The 24,676-nt window shown below is 45.5% G+C and overlaps 2 protein-coding genes and 1 long non-coding RNA gene across 4 annotated transcripts in view; 1 reads left to right on the forward strand and 2 right to left on the reverse strand.

Moving 5' to 3' along the window:
* The window catches only part of LOC149367469 (alpha-amylase-like), a 322,554-nt gene that overhangs the window by 250,450 nt on the left and 47,428 nt on the right, over positions 1-24,676 (reverse strand). The gene's annotated exons all lie outside the window — the stretch shown is intronic.
* On the forward strand, positions 1,777-5,215 carry LOC149367472 (uncharacterized). Of its 2 annotated transcripts, none has more exons than XM_089567371.1 (7): positions 1,777-2,171; positions 2,289-2,348; positions 3,580-3,687; positions 4,512-4,568; positions 4,775-4,846; positions 4,921-4,989; positions 5,133-5,215. In XM_089567371.1, exons 1-7 carry the CDS (start codon positions 1,842-1,844, stop codon positions 5,142-5,144), a joined length of 708 nt encoding a protein of 235 aa, XP_089423497.1. In that variant the 5' UTR covers positions 1,777-1,841; the 3' UTR covers positions 5,145-5,215. The 2 variants fall into 2 exon arrangements, with proteins under 2 accessions (XP_089423497.1, XP_089423498.1); XM_089567372.1 differs by having other exon boundaries at positions 4,933-4,989; positions 5,133-5,177.
* Positions 8,454-9,789, reverse strand: LOC149367473 (uncharacterized). The gene is made up of 2 exons (XR_016287131.1): positions 9,610-9,789; positions 8,454-8,577 (listed from the first exon to the last, which is right to left on the reverse strand). It is a non-coding gene; the product is annotated as an uncharacterized LOC149367473 (long non-coding RNA).

Below are 24,676 nucleotides of genomic sequence, written 5' to 3' on the forward strand. Positions count from 1 at the left end.
GCAGAGAAACAGAATCAAGACAAAAACGAACAAAGGTGAGAGAGTGACACGAAAGAGCACTTATTCATCACTTATCTTTCATTGAAGGAAACACACAATACATATGCGAACTATGGCGTTGCTAATCAGAGGCCGTAAACGTCACGTGGTGTAAGGGCCATAAATTTGAAAAAAATATGTATGGTAAGGTGAGTCAACTATAAAAGATAGGTTGGTAACAAAAGGTAAAAAAAAGAAGTATTCCACGTATTGGACACGACAAAAACCAATTAAACAGATGGTCTAAAACCGCTAGGCAGCTGTAAAAAAGTGCCTACGCAGTGCAACCATCTTCGCAAAAAAAAAATTACCGACGATTACGTTACTTCCTAATGCGAAATTTGAGCGCAGCAAATAAGCTGTTTCACCTTTTCGATAGATTGAGGCAAAGAAATCGAGCAACACATGTATGCGCTATCACAGAATTTTTTTTTTTATTTTTCACACGTATTCCTTTAACAAAGACTCCACTAACAGTTCTTGACAGTCATGAAGGAAGCTTTGTGGTCGGAGGAATAGACTGATATATGTTCGACTTGGTACACCAATGCTTGATTCTCAAAGACGAGGTCTATACAAGTGCCTCGCGAGGTTGTCACAGCCGTGGGACGCGTTACGAGCGAGAGGAACGGGATGTTCTCCCGCATAAGTGTTAGGAAATTGCTGTTTGTCTTTATGTCAACATTAAAGTCCCCCACTACTAACATCGGTGTGGATCGATGGACGGTTAATGCGAGTTGCAGGAAGTGCACGACGTCTTTCGTGAGTGCGGTAGGGGCGAAGTAGGCAGCTACTACCAGCAAGCCGTTGGGCAACTTTGCGGCGCACAGTTCGCCAACTTCATGTGACGTGCCAAACATTTCGACTGGTATTGCAGAGAGACCTGTGCGCAAGTAGATAGCGACTCCCGCCGCTCTGTTGGGGTCTCTGCGAGCACCACAGCAGTATAGGAAATCTATGATTTCGGGAGGCTCTTCGGGATCCATCCAGGTTTCAGCAAAGCAAAGTACAGAGGAATGGCGCAGAATGTGATCGTGGTGTACGTCCTTGGCATGTGCGGCAAGGGAGCATACGTTAAGAATGTGGTTGTGAATGATGAATTATGTGCTGCCAGTGAATGACGCGTCCATTGGATGTCTGCGTGTGTTACTGATGTGTGGTTAACATGTTAAGCTTCGCCTGTAAGAGTGGAACGCGACAGCGTCTTGCAACGATGCCAGGGAGTCCACAGAACGCCATCGCCAATTCGGCTGTACGCCTTGCTGGACGGTAAATTTATTTTTTGAGGAAAGGAAATGTATCTCTCTCGCATATCTGGGTGGACACCTGCACCTCGCCGTAAGGGAAAGGGGGAAGATGGGAGTGAACGAAGACACCGTATTAGCTAGACGCGCCTTTGTTCATTCCAAACCATTCAGCTGGCATTACGGAGTGGCTAGCGTGCTCGTATCGCACTCCGGAGACCCTGGTTCGATTCCCCAACTCGACCAATTTCGTTCTCGGTTTTATTGATTTATGCGGTCTAACTAGAAAGGTTAATTAGGCTATTTCATATTTATATTATTGCATTTCTATCCATCGTGTTCTGTCATTCACCTGTCAATTGTTGGAACTGTCTAGGATGTTCGACACAACGTATAGACCGTTTTCGGCGCGAGGAGGAAAATAGCCTCGAACCAGCGCGCGCACGGCGCCGCTTCTCCTCCTCCTCTCCTCCTGGTATGCGCGAGCGGCGAGGTACGCGTTGAGTGCCGTGCGTGTCCTGCTGTTTTTGCGCGAGAAAACAGCTTTTACGTGTTTTGATGCTGACTGTGAACATGAATCGTGAGCCGAGGTCATCAGGATACCACTGCGCTGTTGTTGGCTGCACCAACAACTACCGCAAGCGGAAAAAAATAGCCGCAGAGCCATGTGCGCAGCATCAACAGCCGCGGAGTCAGTGCGGCTGCAACTTGTTCCAACTGCATCGCTTTCCGTCGGATGAAGACGAGCGACGTCTTTGGCTGGCTAGCGTCAACAGAAAGGATTTTATGCCATCGGCCGCCTCTCGTGTCTGCTCGGAACACTTTGTTGGCGGACAACGGACAGCCACGAACTCCGTGCCTATGCTTAAGCTGGGCTACGAACGGAAGGTAAGCATTACGTGCGTATGTGGCCGTGTGTGAAAGCGTGGTTCCTTCAAACACGGGAATTTTTAATCAGGTGACTGTTCTACTGGAGAATAATTGTGCGCGACAACTTTCGCTCAGGTCAAGACCGCCAGGAGACGTATCGCAAGAACGGACTACGTGCCGACGAAAAAAAGGAAGGTGAGGTTCGTTTCGCGCATATCATGGTATCTTGTTCGTGCAAATGCAAACAAAAAGCCGATAGTTAGGCGAGTTGTACGTCTTATGTGTTTTCATTGCTTAGCGCGAAAAGGTCGAAAATGCGCAAATGTTAACAACGCACAAGCGCTGTGAAAATAAGTAGGGTGCAAGAAATGAAGTGCAAACGAGCAGAAAGTTCGCCGTTTTGTCAGTGTTTTATCCCTTGACTGCTTTTGATGCTCTGTAACCCCACCGTTCACGCCCCGGATCAATTACTCATAACAAGCACACAGACAGACAGAGCGCGATATCGCAAAAATTCGTTGTGAAGTTTTGCATAAAAATACTGTGGATTTTTCAATATGCAATAAAATCGTGCCACTGTATTTCACAAAGCCAAAAGACTCGAGATCCCTGCCTTATATGGTCGTTTGTACATTTTAAAAAATATTGTTGAGATCCAGAGTTTCGAATGCTGCATGAACTGTGCTCATGCAGCATGCACCAATGAAAACATTGGTGTCAGTGCCACAATTGATGCAGGCTTTGTCAAAACTGGTAATCTAGATTTTCTCCAATCCTTGTTGCAATGTTTTTTTTAAATCTCTTTTGAGGCTTTGTCTGCTAGCTTTGCAAAAGTGAAATTTCATAACTTTAATCAAGTATCAGCCCAACTGGACATGATTTATGTAAACAGATGTTATCTCTTGCTTGGGTTCATCATGCAGAACAGGTGGTTAATGCTTAATACCTATGCATAAAATATGTTTCAACTCTAATGTAATAACGTGAATTTCAACCTCTGTACATTCTGCTTTTTGTATGAGTCATGACAAGATATCATTGTACCTAATCACCTATTCTTAAGAAACATTCTCTCGAGTGCATAATTGGATTGTTCCATGATATTAATTATTAGCTTAATGTATGCAAGGTACTAACTACGTATTAGAAAAGGCATTTGTACCTGTAGATAACGCAGCTGTCCACTGCTGCATGTTCTCGAATTATTATTTAATTCTCTTAACAATGGGATACATGCTGTGGATCACTTTCATTATTTGAGTGCTAAATGGATGCAATAAGTTGCTTTGTTCCTAATGCATGTGCAACTTGAGCAGTGTACACACATCACGTCCATAAAAAATTGAGTGGATCGTGCAATCAACTTAAGGAGGCAGTTAGTGAAGAAAAAGTTGCTTTGTCACTCTGTTCTGTTGCATTTATCTAGGTTGTGGAGCCAGACACGGAGACCAGCCCTGATACTTCTGCACCTAATGCAGTACAAGACGTCGTACCTGCTGCTAATGAAGATTTAAACTGCGCTCTAGTCGATCAGGTGAATGAAGTCACTTTTAACATACACTTATGGAGTGACGTACTTGCAGAATGGCATCTACAGTGCTTAGCACAATAATGGGCTGTCGCTTACAGCTTTTGAGACTGTCCACATTGTCCTCTACATGGCAGTGCCGTTCCGAGGGTTTTGTTATCTCAGAGTTGCATTTTTGCATGTGGTGCTTGAAGGACTATATTTATTTGGGGGAATTGCCTCACAGGCTCAAAGAAAAAGCATTGTTTGAGACAATATTACTTAGCAGTCTCTATTAGAAGTAACATTAAGTAATACTAACACACATACTATGAGACATATAAATGAAACAAAGTTATTTTAAATAAGCAGCTAGAACACATTTGTTTGGACTCTTAGCTGGATCAGAGGTATCTGTATGTTCAAGAACACTATTTGTCAGTAATAGCCTGTAGCAAAGCAATGAATTAAAAGCAGTAGGAGTATGGTTTTTCTGTGTGCTTCCTGCAGTGTAAGCATTGTTTTCCTCTGCTACAAATTTATGAAAGAATACTTTTACAGCTATCACTGATTGCTTAGGCCTCATTAAGTCATTGCTGTCATCTCTTTTACTCACTTTCATAACTTTTGTAACCACGTAAGCGTTTGAACTAAAGAAAATGTGATTATGCTGCTGCAAAAGTGTGTGGGGGCTAAGGCCTCGTCAGGCTTCCGAACCTTTAGCCGTAGGCCACCCATAGGGATTATCTGTATTGCTTCCTGCAAATAGTTTCTTACTTACTGTTTGCAGTGTGTTCTAACTCTTGTTATGCCATGGTGTGACACAGGTGCTGTTTAAATTTCCTTTGCAGGATACAGATGTTGGAAGTCCCAGCATGCTTGTCGTGCTGAAGTCTGACCTTAATGCTGTAAGCTGCTAAACTTCAGTACACTCTGCATGCTCAGTGAATCAGTTTTACAGTTTATTTATTCCGGCCATGCACTTGTGTGAGCAGCATGCAGATAAACAGATGGTTCCTTCTCCAAGACAGAAAGGAGAGGCAACAGATAGCAATGTAACTTTGTACTCAGTCTATTTTAGGCTTGCAGTAGTAAAACTTCCAAATTTGTTCAGTCATCACTGTGCCTCGAAGAATGCATGCCTGCAGCTTGCCCGACCCAGACACTGGAAGGTCACAGTCACCATGTCAGTAGGCTTTACTTTTTTTTTGTTCTTACATGTTAAACGGTGCAGGACAGAGTTGCATTTTTGAAATACAGCATGTTTTGCAGGCGCTCAGTTCTGCAGCCACAACAAACACAAGCAGCAGAGGAACACAGACAGAAACTGTAAGTGTTTTTTATTCAAGCATTTACTGTACACTAAATACAAGTTTTCCTTGCATGACCTCAAAACTAAGTGACCACTCTCTATTTCACTTTCAAAAGGTATGGCTTACTAATACAGTGTGTCTAAATATTTGCATTTCCAGGTCTGCACATGAGACCACAGTGTGCAGTGGGAAGACCCCTCTCTGGCTGACCACACCTACACTTTACGGCAGCAAGTGCTGATGGCATCACAGATCACTTGTCAAGACATAGCTTTTTACACTGGGGTGTCTAACCATGTCTTCAGGACGTTATTGACTTGTCTGGAAAAAATTCCAATGCCACAGTCACGGCTAGCATTGGAGGACCAGCTCCTTTTGACTCTTATGCGCTTCAGGCTTGGCCTGCTGTACAGAGACCTTTCCTTCAGGTTTAGAATATCTGTTTCGTCTGTCTGCAAAATCTTTAATAGCACTCTACAGTGCCTGAAAGAAATTATGAAATATTATGTGATTTGGCTGCCGAAAGCTAGAATTGAAAGCAGCATGCCATATTCATTCATAGAGAATGGCTATGAAAACACTCGTTGCATTTTTGACTGCACGGAGGTTGCTCTGGAAAGGCCAAAAAAACAACGAGCAAGAGCTCAAACATACAGTTCCTACAAAGGGCACAACACAGTGAAGTTCTTGATTGTTATCGCCCCTTGTGGGTACATAATGTTTGTGTCCCGTACTTTTGGGGGACGTGCCTCTGACAAGCACATTGTTAGGGAGTCCGGTGTCCAGGAGTACCTTGTTCGAGGCGATGTGATAATGGCCGATAGAGGTTTTACCTTGGACCCGTACCTGGAGGCCCAGGGAGTCAAGCTGAATACCCCAGCATTTACTAGAGGTAACGAGGCACAATCTTGCAGAACTTATCTAATGATAAAAAAGGAAAGCTTCCTTCTAGAAATGCATCACCAGGTTTTAAAGGCTGTTTGCTTCTTTTTCAACAGTTGTTCAGTGGGCACAGTGCTGTTGTGGTTAGCAGTTGTTTGGCACAAAGCTTCATAAATCATTGCTCCAGTAGCGCTGCTAACGAGTGTTTTTAAAACGGCATTCCTTTTTCATTTTTGGCTGGCACATTGTGGTTTGCTACATTTATCTGTAACAAGCAGCTTTCTTTTTAATGTTGAGGTTCAAGAGAATACATGCATCATGCTGAAATTTTTTGCTTGCAGGCAAACATCAACTGTCGGAGCAGGAGGTCACACAGACACGGCGCATTGCATCAGTGCGGATACACGTCGAGAGGGCGATAAATCGCATAAAAACTTATCGCATATTCAAATCGGCTCTCAGCATCAAATGCAAAAAAACTATTGATGCAATGGTCTTTGTATGTGCAGGCCTCTGCAATTTTAAAATGCCATTAATAGCTGAACAATCCTCTGGAAGCAAAAAAGTCGATTCAGCAAGTTTAACCGAGGGCTGATCAGGAGTGCTGTGAAAGGCAATAAACATTTTCATGCAAACTGACATTGAAGTTTTTTTTCATTTTGTTACAGAATGCTGTAAGTGAATGAACCACAAGACTGACTGCAATGACATCACAAAATGAACAAGGGAGGGGAAAACCTCAGGTCGCTTGAGACAACGTTTTGACAAGGGGACTTGTCTTCGTCTGTGCAAAGCGTTCATCATTGGCAGAGATTAAATAGGGCCTTCGCTCAAGCAACCTGAAGTTTTCCCCTCCCTTGTTCATTTTGTGGTCGCCAAGGATCATCTATCATACCCTCTCTGTACCATGGACTGCAATGACATCAGAGATTTAAGATCTGTTTGTATTCTGAAAGGTCAAGTTTGCCTTCTGCTTCCATAATTTGAAGACGGGGCAGCATGCTACTGAAATAAAATTTTCGTAGCCTTTGCATCGTGTGCTCCACATATGTCGCGTCAAAAGGAACCTCTGCAACTATGGCCCATTTTAAGGACCATACATAGAAGAAACATAGACTCTTCCTGGCACACAGCATTGTGAACTGTACTTGGCCATAATAGCCGTTGGGTCCATTTTCATTTAGAACATAGGTTCCATTATCTAGACTCACATCATACTTCCCAGAGCTGATTAAGTCTCTACAATCCTCGACTACTGGGCATTTGATCTCGAGGATTGCATCATTGGACGCTATGATGCCATCAGGTGTTGCTGAGAGCCATGGCTCATCCTTACATACATGAATGCCTTCTAATGAAACTGACAAATCAAAGGTGGCTTCGAATTGTTGTCGAGCCACGGCTTCATATCGCAAGCCGTGTTGTGTTGCAGCACTTCCATGAAACGTGGGAGCAGTAAGCGACAACAGGGCTTTTTCTGTTGGTGTCGTCTGCCTCTTGGGCACTCTTTTGATGTTCGAAGCTGTTAACCGCACTCGTCGTGAGGTGTGCCATAAGTGGCCATTTTGATTTTTTGTGGCTGCCTTCAACAACTGCATTGCTTCTGTGGAAATTGCTATGTACTTAAGGTAAAATCTGTTGCATAATTCACATGCTTCTGGCAATTTCTCACTCTCCTCATGAGAGGCATGCTCAGCAATTGGTGGTTGAGCCGGTCTTGAAGGTGGTTGTCGCACAGCAGCTGTCATTGTTGCATGAAGGAGAGTCCCTGAAGTCAAAACATATGAAATTAACTTTCATGCACCGTACATCAAATCTGTTGCCATGCAGGTGGAGTGCCTTAGTGATTGACAATCTGAAAAACTCTTGCTTGTTATATTGGCTGGCTACAATATGCGGCTTTTAATTCTTGTTAGGAGTTGTTTTAGTGACATTTAAAATATGCTGATGACATCCACTTAACAGGGCGCATAGTATTGTAAAAGTATAGGGAAACAGAATGGAAAAATCTTCACAGAACTTCTGCAGAATAGCTAACATAAATGCATGGATTAAAATAATGTTGCAGAAACATATCTAGGAAATGACTTACCGGGAATGCTAAGAAGATCCTTAAAAGGGCAGTTTTCGTAAAACTCTGCCAGATCTTTATCGCTGACAAAGATGCGGGGGATACATAGTGGCTGATTTTTCTTCCTCTCCTGGTCAATTGTCCGCTTCTGCAACTTGAAGTTAATATCCTCCAGGGCTGCTGGCACCAAGTTTCTTTTCGTGCCTCGATTCCAAGCAGCTGCTTTATCTGTGCATGCTTCCCCGGTGAGGCCTGAAGATACGGCCAGGTCAATTTTCCACAGTAGCGCACCCACATGGCTGCACACTTTTCCCTTCCCTGCCATACAAGAGCAGCCACTATTTATGATCTCGCCGCTTTTGCCGCAGCACACCCATGCTTCGTGAAGCACTTTGACACACTGTGATGCCTGTACTTGGCATTTCAGCAATGCCATTTCAGTATCTATTGTATGTACGAGCACTGTCCCTACCCATCCACTCTGCAAATATGAGTAGGATTCCATGCTCCTGAATGATTTCACCTCCTTGAGGTCACATGCTTTATTTTCAAGAAAGTAAAATATAATGTGTGGCATCTGGACTTGTGGCCACTTCTTTATGTCGTCACTCCAGTCTGTGACAACGCTTGGATGACTGTACATCTTGCCACCTGCAGACAAATATGGAGATCACAAAATCAGAGCAATGGAAGTTGATAGTTCAGATAAGCAGAAAAAAATACCTCTCGAAAATTTTTGTTGCATGCTAAATATGACAGCAAATAATATGCGGTATTACAGCACTGCCAAGTAAGCAATGTTGTTACCGCGAACTACCGGGCCTTGGCAGAAGCAAAACAGTGTGCTCATTGCACCTGTTGTCAAGATACCAAAGCCTGCAAAACTTGTGTGAAGACGCGTAGCGTGCTTAATTACGACCGTAAACGCGCTTGCTCGTCAAAGCACAATCGAGGTGCGGGTGGCGTGGCGAATTTCGTCTGCCGCGTAGCAAATACCCATGCAACCTCTAAAGTAACTTTCGTTGTTTAGCCTGACAGTTATTTGAGGCCGCAACACATTTCTTTCGTCGAGTGAAGAGTGGACACGTACAAGAAAAAAAGTGGCGAGGCAGCGAGAACGACCATTGCTCGCGCTCGCTCGGTGCCCCAAGCAAGCGACGATGACATACGCGATGTCAACTAGCGTAGACAGTGCTTTTGTTCGGTGCCTGCGCGCTCTGGCTTAGTAAACATTCTCGCACCTACCGCCTAGACCTGCTCGTAGGTGAGAATTTATCTCAAAGTGATAATCCGCTGAAACACAGCGATAACACCAGGTATCAAGCGCCTGAATCTGACACGACGCGTATCTCGCTGAGAAGTGCACTGTAGTACCTGCCTGAAATTGTGAACTGTATTCGGGTTATCTATCACGAAAGGAATTTGTCACCGTGAGTGGTCGAACAATAAAGTTCGCATCTGCACACCAGGCGCACTTAAGCAAAGTGAAGTGCGGCTAACGTAAACATTCATGAAGTGACTTTGTTATGCTGGCGGTAATCGTAGTCTATCGAACTCAATCAGATAGCATACAAGAAGCTTGGCGGCTGCCTGTGTCGCTTCTTCGACCGCCGTCGTAGCCAGCGGTGCGACCGTTGCTATGCACTAGAGTAAACAAACAACTCGTAAACAAATTTCGCTTACCTAGGTCAATCATCGGAACGACGGTGGAAGTGTTTCCGGCCCCATAATCCGACGAAGTTCCGGCCATCCCTCAGCAAAACGATGTTTGTCTTGCTCGAAAAGCTTTTTTCGTCACCCAGACGCTTTTGTAACAGACAAAATAAATGAGAAGCTCCGACAGGTCAATTTGCGGCACCGCCGTCCGGCACCGTGAGCGTAGCACAAATGCGTGCGCGCATACCAGCATGGCGCTAGGGACAAGAACAGAACATAGACGGCGCCACCTCCCCAAGATGGCGGCGCCCTAGATGAAATGGTCTATATGAAACGAGCAACGTCTTACTGAGTGGGGAAGTGCGTGGTGGTGGAGGGAACGCGCCTTCGTACTTATCTGTTTTTTTTTCAGCAGCGTCTCCTTCCGCGGACGCTGTTGTCGCTGCGGCGCGCGTCTTCCTTTTCTTTTCTTCTGACCTCTTCATTCTCCTCTATATTAATTAGGCTAACTGATTAATTAAGCAATTAACTAAACTCAGTCCAACTTAGTTGCAGCATCACTATACGATCCCTTTGATTGGTTGCATGGTTACTAGCCAAAGTACAATTGGCCCCATTTGAAATTCGCGCACTGTGACGTCACGAGCATTTCGACCAATTGAAAAGCGTGACATTGGGGGCGGAGCTGGTTACGAGGCCGACGACGACGCGAAACCCAGGAACGGACGCCAAAGAGCTGCGCTCTAAAAGAAGTTACTTTCAGCTAATCAGGCGTGTGCGGTTCCTGGATTGAAATTCATGATGAAAATTCAGCAGAAGCCTCCTAAAAAAGGCAGTTCACTCCTACAGCGATTTAGAGGGGTCAATGACACAATCTGATCCCTTTCTTTTGATGATGAAGGCTTCATTAAACTCTTCGGCTTCACTGCCTTGACTTCTGTCGTGAACAGAAGTTTCCCCTGAGCCAGGCAAACACACTTTTTGCGGTGAAGCGGGAGACTGTAAACTGTCTAGCGTTCTCAAATGATCCGTCGTGCCCTTTCTGATTTCCGTTCGTCAGTGTTGTCACAGTAAAGATTCCCGCATATGAGCGGAATCTAGTAAACCATGCTTTCCTTGCACCCGACTTCCAATTGGGCATGCTTGCTTCCATAGGTTTGCTCTTTTAGTTTTTTTTTCTGTAATAATCCAATGACACAAGGAACGCAGCTGGCGACGGGCGGAAAAAAACCACGGAAAACTTGAACTTATTTGCAACTTTTGTTAAAATTTTGCGCAGAAAGGTGGACGCACGGGAGACACAAGTTTCACATTCCTGCAAACCTCCTGAGAAGCATTACTTTTGTTTTGCCTTTTAGTTTTTAAAACGGGCACTCCGTTACTGACGATAAAACAATCTGTTGGAATCCCGCATTCTGTCATGTTGGGAAAAAAAGCGCACAAAAGACAGAAGACAAGACAAAAGAAGGCAAGCTTTTAGAACAAGGCCACTCGCTCTTTCTGAATGAAAGACCCATATGTATTGTAAGCATTTTCAAAACATTCGGGATTATATTCTCGTAGCATATGCTACGGGACTTACAGTATTACTCCAGATCAACCGTATTAGCTGGCATGACAGGCTAGCTTCATAGCTACTGCGATGTTGTACTTCTGTTTAACTTAAGACTTTTGCTTTATAACAAAGTTTCTGTCTACTGTGTGATACTGTTTTCTCGTGTATGGAAACAGTTGAATGGTACGACAAAACAGTGGTCACTGACGGGACGGAAGAAAAATGGACAGACACATCCGCTGAACTAAGAAACAAACGGTTTATTGGGAACAACAGAGGGGGGGGGGGGCAATATAAAGCTTCAAGGCAAGCCAAAGCACAAAATGGAAGAAAATGCGGGACGAAAATGCCATGGCATACATTCGGCAGCTATCAACTCATCACTTCTTAAGAAAGGCGAGCTCCTGTGGGTATAGAGCCAGCGATGGTTGGCTTACGCATAGTTACCAAATTCGTGAATGTGAAAATCCCCTGATATCAGGCGCGAGGTATGATCTCTATACTTGGCGATGATAGTGGTTCGGTTCAGAAATGCCTCAGTCTTTTCAATCTGCAGAGTGAATGACAAATGTTATTTCGACGCGACTGGTTTTCAGTATCTTTCGCGTGTTCGCGTAGTCGGTCATGGACGCAACGTCCGGTCTGTCTGATGTAAAAACGGCTGCAACACAGTGAGACCTGCAACACAGTGGGGCCTGCTAACCATAAAAAAACGATCTGATGTCAAGACGACACTGAACTTCGATAAGGCTGATGATGCCAGCATATTAACCTACCTCGCACATGAATTTGAAGCATTCAGTGAAATGGTTCTCGTTTTTCAGGGCCGCCGCATACATGGTACAGAACTTGCCGAAGAATTTAACAAATTTTTTAAAGATGTTGTCAGCAGTTCTCAAAACCCTCAATCTCTGAGCAGCACAATTCCTAGGAATAGCCGCAGCATTTATTTTGATCCGACAGATGAACGCGAGGTATGCAATATATTCAACTCGTTGAAAAATAGCAAATCACGCGATATTGATGGCATACAAATTATTCCAGTTAAATATGTGCTGAACGTAATCGCCCCCCTACTGACTTATATATATAATCTGGCGTTATCAACAGGTTGCTTTCCCAAATTAATGCAGATCTCCAGAGTAATTGTACTTTTCAAGAGTGGCGATAAAAACGATATGTCCAACTATCGACCGATTTCTATTCTGCCGATTTTTTCTAAGGGCCTAGAAAGAGTAATTCATAAAAGACTCATGAACTTCTGCAATAAACTTAACCTCATTAATCCGTCACAGCACGGTTTCCGCCCAAACAGGTCCACTGAAACAGCCTTACTAATGCAAAAAGAGATAATCCTCGAGGCACTTGAAAATAGGGAGATGTGCATAGGTGTTTTTGTGGATTTCTCGAAGGCTTTTGATCGCCTAAACCATCAAATACTACTCAAGAAGCTAGAAAAATATGGAATCCGTGGCACTGCATCTTGTCTACTAAAGTCCTACCTACAGCATCGACATCAATGTGTAACAATAGATCAGCATGTTTCAACTCTTCAACCTATAACCACTGGAGTTCCACAGGGAAGTATTTTAGGACCGCTACTGTTTATTGTATACATAAACAACATAACAAATATCAGTAACCTTCCAAAATATCTTCTGTATGCAGACGATACCAGTCTCTTATTTAGGGGCAATAACATTCCATTGCTCATTTCAAACACAAACAGTGTGTTAGAAAAGTTGAAATCATGGAGCGCAGCAAATTCCTTGATAATAAATAGTAAAAAAACAAAAGCGGTACTTTTTCATTACCGGCAGAGTGTCGTTACATCAGATCTTAGGCTAAAAATAGACAACTCTATTATAGAGGTGGTAGAAACAGTAAAAACACTAGGAATTTTCTTTAACAAGAACATGAGCTGGGACCCTCACATTAGCTTCACTTTAACCAATTTATCAAAGTGCGTCGGAATGCTCGCGAAATTTCGCTCCTATCTACCCGTATCGATTAAGTTAATAATATACAACACATTATTCATGTCGTATGTTAACTACTGTTTCCTTGTCTGGGGCTCTACTACTCAAACTAACCTGCACAAGATGTACATGCTGCAAAAGAAAGCAGTACGTCATATAGCAAATATTGACTACCTCGCACATACCGAAGAACTGTTTAAGAGATTCAAAATCATACCCGTTCATAAGCTATACGAATTTTCCTTAGCCATAAGATATAAAAAATCCATTTCTCACTGTGACAACTTCTTGACAGCATTGTCATCCCTCGAAACAAACTCAACGCCATACTCGTTTCGAAAACATGAACGTTGGACCATTCCCTTTTGCCGTACAGAACACGGTCGACAGATGATGCGTCATGCAGTTCCAAGGTTACTAAACAAATTCATCTTTGAACGTTTTTCTCTTGAAACATCTAGTACACAAACTCTAAGAAATCATTTTTTGTAAGCCGCTGTATTCCCTTTGTGTGAAAAGTGTGACACGAATGACTTTTGCATCTATGTTAACGCCAATGTATTGCGTATTAATGAGCATGTACCAAGAGTTTATATCGATTGTTTTGAAATTCCTGTATTATATTCTGTTAGGTAGCGTGTGTGGATTTTGTACTTCTTTTTAAATTTTTTGCCCTTGCTGTACGCCATGTAGGGGGGCTCGGGCGCCCTCAAGCGAAAATCGTTCGCTTTTTGCCTGAGCCTGCCCACATCATAATGATGTAAATAAAACTGACTTGACTTGACTTGACTTGACTTGGTCTCCGACCCCTCAATCAATATTAACAGGGTTTGGCTTCATTTTAAGACTATGGTTTCACACTGCATAACTAATCATGTTCCACTAAAAACCAAGCGTCCACAAAGAAACAGTCCATGGGTAACAAGGGATGTCATCCACGCCAAACGTCATGTGAAAAGGTTGCGTATTTCTATCAAAAATCATGGTTCATGTCCTTCTAAAACTACACAACTAGCGTGCGCAATCGCAAAGTTCAGAGAGATAGGCAAACAGGCCAAGAAACACTATTTTAATGTAACGCTGCCTAGCTTTCTGACAAACAACCCGCATAGATTTTGGAACCATTTCCGCCCAACTAAAAACCCGTTATCCGGTTTGCATCCTGAGGATAGAGCTAACAATGCTAATGCGTACAACACGTTTTTTCACTCAAGTTTCACAAAAGATGACGGTAATCTCCCGGACTTTTACGGCAATCAAACATCACGCATTGACCCTTTAATCATATCAGATGCGGGCATTTTTAATCTATTACTCACGCTTGACCCTAAAAAATCACCCGGACCAGACAATATCCCAAACGATTTCTTGAAACGATGCGCAGAATGGTGCAGCCGATACTTGTGTCTGATATTTCGTAAATCTCTCTCGTCATCAACTTTACCCGACGACTGGAAGAAGGCAAAGATTATACCAATACACAAAACAGGAGACACCACATTACCATCGAATTATAGACCAATATCTCTCACCAGCCCGGCTTGCAAGATGCTCGAGCATATCATCCTTAAACACCTAACAAACTTCCTTGATACTCACAATCTGTTATCATCAAACCAACATGGATTCCGGCATGGGCTATCAACCGTCACACAGCTTACAGAGGTTGTGCATGACCTTGCATTCGCCATCAATAACTGTAGCCAGACTGACATTATATTATTGGACTTTTCTAAAGCATTCGATCGCGTCTGTCATAACAAATTAATAGCAAAGTTACGGGGTGCCATCGGGGATGGGGAAATTTTAGATTGGATTTCAGATTAGTTATCAAACCGGACACAATTCATACTGTTTCAGAACATGGAATCTGCGACAGTACCCGTCATATCAGGTGTACCTCAAGGATCCGTGTTGGGGCCACTGTTATTTTTAATTTTCATCAACGTCATAACCAACAATATCGATTCTAACGTCAAACTCTTCGCCGATGACTGCATTATCTATAAAACAATTAACAGCTACGAAGACCACATTTCAATCAGCGATTCATTGAACAAAATAACCGAATGGTGCAAAACATGGCAAATGACGGTAAACACAACTAAATCTGTTTGCATGACGGTAACAAGAAAAAGGCAGCCTTATGATTTTCCGTACATTGTTAATGGCAGAATACTGACGAAAGTTCACCAGCATAAGTACTTAGGTATCACACTAACTTCTGACCACAGATGGGATACGCACATTGCTAGTATAACCTCGAAAGCATTAAGCAAACTATTTTTTCTTCGAAGATGTCTGCGCCTTGCACCCACATCGACAAAGCTTCTCGCATATACTACTTTCGTTCGACCAGTTTTAGAATACGCTAACACAGTAGAATACGCTAACACAGCGTAAAGCATTGCGGTTTATGCACAACAAATATAAGCGCACAGATTCACCAACTAACCTCGCGGCTATTTCGTGTTTAGCGACGCTATCATCAAGAGCGCAACAAGCACGACTAAAATTTTTATTTCACCTGATGCACAACTACTACAAGATAGACGTATCAAAATACATATCTTTCTCGCAATCACGCCCGTCGAGGCATAAACACGCACGCGCGATAACAGAATACTCATGCCATAACGACACGTTCATGAATTCGTACTTTCCCCTCGTGATCAGAGAATGGAATCGCCTTGATCCCTCAATCATAACTTCAACCACATTATCTCAGTTCACGTCACGGATAGAATCCTTATCAATTAACGAATAAAGCAGTTTCACTGATACACTCAACCGCCTTTCATCGCTTCATTAGATTGTTAATTAATCGTGAAGAAAGTCTCTCTTATTTTTTCCGCTGCTGTGTGTTCCCATGTGCTCTAATTGAATTCCTTATGGCAATGCTCCATCCGACTCCTAGACATGTATTTTTCTTTTTCCTTGCTAATGTTTACCTTTTCTTTTATTTTTGCTTGTTCCTTTCTGTTCACCTGTGTTTGATTTGTATTCACTATTTTTTGAGTTCCAGAGTGCACTGCTCAAATTTTTATCATGTTTGTCATTTTTGTTCGCCCACCTGCTATGGTCCCTGATGGGACTGGCAGTATTGTAAATAATAATAACAATAATAATAATTACACCACATTAACAGCTGACAAACTTATTTCGGTGTTTCGTCTGACACGCTTTCTTTCCACTTTCCTGGTTCGCTCTCTTGCACAGGCCTCCCAACTTGTTCCTGGCAGAGAAAAGGAGCTCTAAGCCGGCTTTGTTCACAGTCTTTTTCAAATTGTGCGATACTTGGTGAACGTAGAGAATACACGTGATGTCCTTACTGTCTAGTTTGCTCGTGACATTCTGCATTCTGCTAGTATCGACTCTGCTGCGGAAGATAAGGTCGGCGGGTAGCCTGCGGAGGTAGAGCATGTGGCGCCACAGCACCGGGACGTTCTCCATCCCCTCTGGTATGCATGCGTGTTGGATGTGTCAGCGGTGTAGCAGGCGGCGCCCAAGAACCGTCTGCGATAGCCACGTATATTGGTTCACGAGGTGGGCCTCGCGCAACTCCTGATAGGAGTTTGCCACTCCCGACGCCTTCAGTTTGGCGTTGGAGGTAGCCACCGGGAGGTCCAGAGCTCGCTTTGTTGTCTTCTTGATGATGGCGTCAATGCGCTCGTGTTGTTGTTTGGTGGTGCGTAGGTACGGCACGGCGTAGAGGATCCGGCTGGTCACGAAGGTATGGGCGAGCGGTAGCGCGTGGATCATGCGCCCTACCTGTTCACCTATGCGCTTGATTTTCGCTATAGTGGAGTCCGGCCTAAGCCTGTTATTTATGAACAGACCCAGGATCCGGAGCTCTGCCACTTCTCTGATGGGGCCGCCCGACAGAGATATGTGTAGAGACGTGTTGTCCTTGCGGCTTGTCCTGACATCTAGAAGCCCTGATTTGGCGAGAGCACATTGTAGACCTCAGTCGGCAGCATATGCATCGACTATGGAAGCGGCCTGCTGAAGGCGGTCCTCCATTTCCCCAAGGCTCCCCTCGGTGGTCCAGATTGTAATATCGTCTGCGTAGAGCGCGTGTTTTATGCCCTCCACCTGAGCCAGTCGGCCGGGCAGGTGCACAATGACGATGTTTAAAAGGAGCGGTGGTAACACCGCCTCCTGTGATGTACCTCGTGTACCCATAGAGTACGGGCTGTAGTCCTCGTCATCGATCCGGAGGAGTGCCTGACGCGCAGAGAGGAAGTCTCTGACATAGGCGAAGACCTTCGCCCCGCTCTTAGTGGCGTTAAAGTTAGACATGTTGTAGTGTCACGTTGTAGTGACGGCAGTCCAGCGGTCAGGAATACAGCAACAAGGCTTGCAAACGAAGCTCTTTATTTGGGCTGACTTGCGCCCGCAAAAGAACTGAATCACTCGGAGGCGGCGTAAGCAACAAGTGTGTTCGTCGGTCGTCGAACTACGAATGCCCGCTGCTCGCGGCGTCGTTCAATTTAAAGCCGGCAAGGAAACTTCGAGATAACAAGTCGAGATCATCTAGAGTAATCTAGAAACAAGTAGATGCAGCTAATCGAGATTAGTCCGGTCGCTTCTCGCGTCCCGAACAAAAATGATAACACCCCTTTTGTGCGGCCTTGCACGAACGAACGGACGCTACAATGATACGTGGTATTACCCCCCCTCCCAAAGAAGCATCGTCTCGATGCTTTAAAAAAAAAACAAAAAAAACACGGAGAATGCAAACTTTGAGTCCTTTAGCGTTCATAATATGGCTTCAGGCGTACGACATGCACGACTTCCGGGCGTGTGCGGCGTCGCTGAGATGCTGTCGTGCCGTCGGGGATGACTTCATAGTCGAGGTGCGACGGAGAACCCTGTACGGGCCAAAGTAGCGTCGCAGCAACTTTCACTCAATCCACGGCGGCGAACTGGCGTCCATATCCAAACACGATCACCTGGCTTGTAATGCGTGTCTCGTCGGCGCAGATTGTAGCGTCAGGCGTCGGTGTGCTGCTGGTCTTGAATTCGAAGCCGCGCAAGTCTTCGGGCTTCCTCGGCGCGATGAAGGTAGGCGGCGACGTCGAGGTTGTCTTCGTCGGAAACGTGCGGGAGCATTGCGTCGAGTGTTGTCGTGGGCTTCCTGCCGTATACCAGCTGGAATGGGGTAAACGTGGTTGTCTCCTGGACGGCAGTATTATAGGCGAAAATCGCGTAGGGCAGAATGGAGTCTCACGTTTTGTGCTCGGCGTCGATGTACATGGAGAGCATGTCTGCGATGGTCTTGTTCAGACGCTCTGTGAGTCCGTTGGTTTGTGGATGATAGGCAGTTGTCCTCCGATGGCTTGTCTGACTGTAGTTGAGAATGGCTTGCGTCAGCTCCGCTGTAAACGCCGTTCCTCTGTCTGTGATGAGCACTTCGGGGGCGCCGTGTCGCAGGAGAATTTGTTCGACAAAAAATTTAGCGACTTCTTTTGCGCTACCATTAGGCAACGCTTTTGCTTCGGCGTATCGGGTCATGTAGTCGGTGGCCACGATGATCCATTTGTTACCCGATGATGAAGTCGGAAAAGGGCCGAGGAGGTCCATCCCAATTTGCTGAAATGGCTTAGTTGGAGGCGGTATGGGGTTCAGGAGTCCGGCTGGTCTAGTCGGAGGCGTTTTGCGTCGCTGACACTCACGGCACGTTTTCACGTAATGGGAAACATCGGCAGCTAACCGCGGCCAATAGTACTTGTCCTGGATGCGGTGCAACGTGCGAGCAATACCGAGATGCCCTGCAGTCGGCTCATCATGGCATGCCTGCATAATTTCTTGCTTGAGATCTTTGGGCACGACAAGAAGATGCACTGTCCTGTTGGGCGCGAAGTTCTTTTTCAGGAGGACATTACTGTGAACGACGAAGGACGACAGTTGGCGCTTGAACCCTCGGGGAGGCGATGCGGTCTTTCCTTTCAGATAAGCAACTATAGGCTTTGCAACTCAGGATCCGAGCGCTGCTTCTGCGCGAAACTTCTGGCGCTTACCGGTCCTAAGAAAGCGTCGTCGTCTTCCTCTTCCGGTGCTGCGTCGACGGGGGCTCGGGACAAGCAGTCCGCGTCGGAATGCTAGCGGCCAGATTTGTAGACTACAGTTATGTCAAATTCTTGAAGACGCAAGCTCCAACGAGCAAAGCGGCCAGAGGGATCCTTCAAATTGGCAAGCCAGCACAGAGCATGGTGGTCGCTCACAACCTTGAATGGTCGTCCGTACAGGTAGGGTCGAAATCTGAACGTGGCCCAAATAATGGCGAGACATTCTTTCTCGGTCGTCGAATAGTTGGCTTCGGCTTTCGACAGTGAACGACTTACGTACGCGATAACTTTCTCCTGTTTACCATCTTTCTGAACGAGGACCGCACCTAAGCCTACACTGCTTGCATCTGTATGAATTTCGGTTTCGGCGTTTTCATCAAAGTGTCCGAGCACAGGAGGGGACTGTAAGCGGCGCTTCAGCTCTTTGAAAGCTTCCTCTTGCGGCCTTTCTCATTTAAAAGGCACGTCAGCCTTGGTAAGTTGGGTCAAAGGTTGAGCGATGCGCGAAAGGTTCTTGACGAATTGCCGGGAAGCCGTGTAGGGCTCTCTTAAGGTTACGTTGCTGATCCCCGCGAGACTTGGAGGGCTCTATCAAACATCTGAGAAAACTCCACGCCACCTTGGTGCTAAGGTTGCCTTTCATGGAGTCGCATTTCGCCAACCAGTTGTTTTTGGCCAGGAATCATGCATACTCTTCTGCTTGCAAGCTTAATTTCGCGATCTTGAGCTTGCGGTTATGTTTTTGCCTTTTCCACCGCCGTGTGAGACTTCTGGCCTCCCATAGATGTAGTAGGTGTTTGTCAATGGCCGGGATTCTTCTGATGTCTGAAGCGTACGTGTGAAGCGGTCCCTGACTGCCAGCAGCGACTCAGCCCACTCCTCGTGCTTTTCAATGTGCGCGTTGAGCGCAGAGTCTTCCGCCTGTCGGAACAACGTCCAGTCCGTGAGCCGCACATTCCCTCTCGGTTTGCGATGCTTATTATACTCGAGGCAGATCTTGAGAATGCAGTGGTCACTCCCTAAGGTTTCCTGCGTGTTGTGCCAACCATAGTTTTTCGCTCCTTTAATCAACGAGAGATCTGGACATGTATCTCTCGAGACACTGTTGCCAATCCTCGTGGGATGCTGCGGGTCAGTAAGAATCGTCAGTACTAGGTCCGATATGGCCGGAGCGAGCCTCCTGCCCTTAATAGGCCACCGCGGTGGCTCAGTGGCTATGGTGCTCGGCTGCTGGCCCGAAAGACGCGGGTTCGATCCCGGCCGCGGCGGTTGAATTTCTTTGGAGGAGAAATTCGAGGCCCGTGTACTGTGCGATGTCAGTGCACGTTAAAGAACCCCAGGTGGTCGAAATTTCCGGAGCCCTCCACAACGGCGTCTCTCATAGCCTTTGGGACGTTAAACCCCATAAACCAACCAACCAACCTTAATATCCTCCTTACTATATCCCCACAAGAAGCTATACGCGTTAAAATCCCCCACAATGATGAGAGGTGCACTTTTTGCCAATTGCGCGGCCTTTTGGAAAATCTCATCGAAAGACGCACCCCTGTTCTTCGATCGACTATATATGTTCAACACATACGCACTTTTGCTAGTTCGTACAGAGGGCAAAACGCATGTCTAGAACACGCTCTGAGCGTGTTTCGGGCGTAACACGCGATAACTAGCCATAAGATTTGGTTAAAAATGGTCTGGATGTAAACATGTGCTGTTAAACTCATAGAATTTCATCGTCATTTTTTGCTTTCTTGGTCGCAGCGGCTTTGGGAGCTCCGGAACGCACAGTTTGGTTGTTCTAGGCATGCGTTTTGCCCTCTGTACGTTGGGTAGAAGCTGAATAAATATATGCTCCACCTCAGTGACTAACTCCAGCTCAATTGTCACAGCCGTGCAATCCTTATGCACCAGAATGCAAGCGGATGAGCTGTTTTGATGCGTGCTGTATGGTCTGAGTTTGGAAAAACGTTTTCCAGAAATATTTAGTCTTGTGGTCTATACACTGGTTGGGGACTGCCCAGCTTTAATGACGGCAGATCGCCGCCATGCTTCTGTCGGCACTATTCATCGTGTCACTTGTTTTTTGCCTGGTCAATGATTCTCGTAGCAGTCATAATCAAGGGTTCTTCTGATTTTTTGTGACCAGCCTGAACACTGGGGCATTGGGAGGCACTCAGAATGGTTCGCTCTCTGCCAACTTTATTTTTCTTTTTTTTTTGTTGCGAAACGGAGCGGAATGTATGTGCAATGGGAAGAGGTAAGGGGAGAAAGAAGAGAGGGTTGAGCGCATGGGAAATAAAAGAGCAACAAAGAAAGAGCGTGGATAAGGTGTACTTGGCCTGCTTGGAGTCGACGAGAATGCGGAAAGCAGTGATAAACAAGAAACCAGAGTAATTGTCACATCTCAGTTGAAAAGGTGCTAACGAAACACCGACAGATTGCCAAGAACAAATCTGAAAAATGAAATAAAAACAAAACAAAAATCCAGATGCCAAAAAAAAGCAAAAGTTGCGATAAAAACTTCAATGAAGATGCGAATAAAAACACGGCTAAACAGAGCTAAACAGTAAATAAAAACTTTAACAAGGATGCGTAACATCAAGGCACCATTTCAAAAAGGGGAAAGAAAAGGTAAAAACAAAGGCCTGAACATAGATGGGAGCCGCGTCAAAAAAGAAATTCAAGACCCCAACGTAAACACGGCTAAACAAGGGCAAAATTTAATGCCGCTGAACAAACACGTTTAAAACCAAAGGTCATCATGATTCTGAATTCTAGAGGCCCGTGTACTGTGCGATGTCAGTGCACGTTAAAGAACCCCAGGTGGTCTAAATTTCCGGAGCCCTTCACTACGGCGTCCCCCATAGCCTGAGTTGATTCGGGACGTTAAATCCCCATAAAATCAAAATCCATATAAACACATTCTGGCAGAAAATTTTTAACTGGCTCATGAATCAGGTAAAAAAATTGCTCAAGAACGCTTTTTCTTTCTTCAAGAGTGCAATTGATGCAGTGCTGACGAAGTCCTTTCCTCAATATTCTATGGCAGTGGCTATGACGGTGACGTTGTCCACATAATAGACCCTTTAGAAAATTCAGCGCCATCTGGTATGTGGCGCGCGAACCGCGGTGCCTCCGCCATTGCTTGGGCTGTCGGACTGCGCTCTGGCCGGATTGAAGAGCACGGCCCTCCGCGAAGCCACAACAAGCGAAATTTTGTTGTTTGTCTCGTAGCCATATTCCTTGCATTGGTTCTCTCCTCCAAGCTGCAGTCGCGATGCCGGCAGGCTGCTGTGTGCCTTTCTGCAGCCAGCGCAGCGTAAGAGACGCGCACGGAAACAAGGTGTGTATCCAGAGCGCGGAGCGCATGAAATAGCTGCATGTTTCTTTCTTCTCGTCCGTGACCTGTTCGTTTTCACGTTAAAATAAATGATATAAGTATCAGAAGACCAGCGAAAAGTTCATTCTACAGTGTAGCCCTTCCGCTGTATAGTGAGCATAAGTATAAAGGTGCCACCTGCGGTGCACTCGAGGACATGCATGGTTTCCGATGCTGGCGACTGTTTCGGCGTGTCATAAAATCACAACGTTGCTCAAGTGCGCTTGTTTTGGAGTTGCTAGCATCCGTGTCTCGACCATTCATAGTAGGTTCCGCGTGCGCGAAAAAAAGCGGCGCGGCAAGGAGCGCCGTCGTTCTCTCCGTCGCGAACCTGCATCAAAACGACGGCGACATAGGCGGAGTGCAGCAGCAAGCAAGCACTCCGGTAATCTGTCATCTTGATCTGAAGTGAGCAAACTGCGCTACAACCAGAGTATTTTGAAAAGACGGCTAGCGCACCGGAACTGCTGATCGATCGCCCGTACCCGGATCGACACGCATTTCTCCCTGCAGTGCGCCTGCTCGTAGTCGAGTACGCCCCAAGTGTTGTTAGCCCTCCTTTATCGACAGCAAATTCGTTTAGTTAAGCTAGGTTTTGCAGCTCTGCCTCACAGTCAAGGCAAAAGGAATATTTCCTCTACGGCAACGGCGATGACCGAAGCCGGTGCGCTTGCTGAGGCGACGATGGATCATGGGGAGGAGCGCAAAAACTGGAAGCCTAATACACAGCATAAACGGCGTGCGTTTCTGGGATACGGGCAACATTTTCTGTGAATGCAGAACCTAGCGCGACACAGGCAAAAGAGCGCGACAGCGCCGTTCGTCGCTAAAGCCTTCGCTCGAAATATCGTGTGAATAGAGCTCAGCCTTTAGCAGCATTATTAGTGTGCTCAAAGTCATCCCACTAGTTTAGTACTAACTAACGGTGCGCCTAAACTCTTGCCGCGCGACGGATGCTACCACGACGGATGCCAAACTTTTCCCGTGCATCCCCGGAACAATGTGCCAGGCTGAAGCGCATTCGCAGACAAAATATTATGGGCCCCACTCTGTGGTTTCAACTCCTGCCTTGCGAACATACAAAAGTTTTCCTCTATGTGCAAGTGCACACGTGACACTTGCAGAAGTATTAGACACTGCATTAATATTGCTAGATGATGCTTAGACGAGCTTGACTGTAGAAGCGTGGTCCATATTATTCTGTCTTCAACTGTACCGTCTTTGTCAAAAGTAACCAGGATGCACGGTTTGCTTCTAACTTGTACAGTGGAGCCCTTACAGCTTCCCTGAAGCTGAAATGGTCGTTAAAGGGAAGGAGTGGGGGTCTTTTTACCTTCCAACACATTTAGGAAAGCCACAAGGGCTCCACTGTACAAGCTAGAACCAAGCCATGAAGCCTGGTTACTTTTGATAAAGACGGTATGTACTGAAGAGGTGAAGAAAATGTTTATTTTTCATTTCATTACCTTGATGAATGTGCAAAAAGAGTACATCAGATACCATGTTCTAAAAGTGCATGTTTATTTATTCTTTTACATTGTGTATCTTGACCAATTACTAAGTTGGCTGTACTTTTGCAGGTCTCTTTCCTGGGGTTCCCCACAAATCCTGGTTCGAAAAAAAAATGGATTGTCGCAATAAGGAGAGACGAGGGCGAGGAGTTCAACATAGACAAGCACACAAAGGTGTGCTCAAAGCACTTTGCTGATGGCGACTGTTACGCAAACTACGCTACCGGCACAAGGCGCCTCAAGGATGATGCGGTGCCAAGCATATTTAGTTTTGTACGCAAGCGAAATAAGGCTCAAAGGAAGCCACCGAAGGAGCGTCGCGTGCAGAATGTTGCTCTGAATGGAGAAGCGACAGAAGCCAGTGGAATGCGAGCTGACAACATTTCTGATGAATGTTCTGAACAGTTTCATGTACCAGCAGCATGTCTGGATGCTGAAATGGACAGCAGCTCCTTGAAGTCACAGCCGCCTCAATGTACACGGGACTGCACTGCACAAAAAGAAGCAGAAGAGCTGAGGCAATCACTCACAGCAGTGAAGCATGAGCTGAAAGTTACCGAAGAAGAACTCCTACATGCTCACGTGGAACTTCAAAGAGCAAA

Source organism: Amblyomma mixtum, chromosome 1 (genome assembly GCF_055824585.1).
Source record: "Amblyomma mixtum isolate Tamu chromosome 1, ASM5582458v1, whole genome shotgun sequence".
NCBI lineage: Eukaryota > Metazoa > Arthropoda > Arachnida > Ixodida > Ixodidae > Amblyomma > Amblyomma mixtum.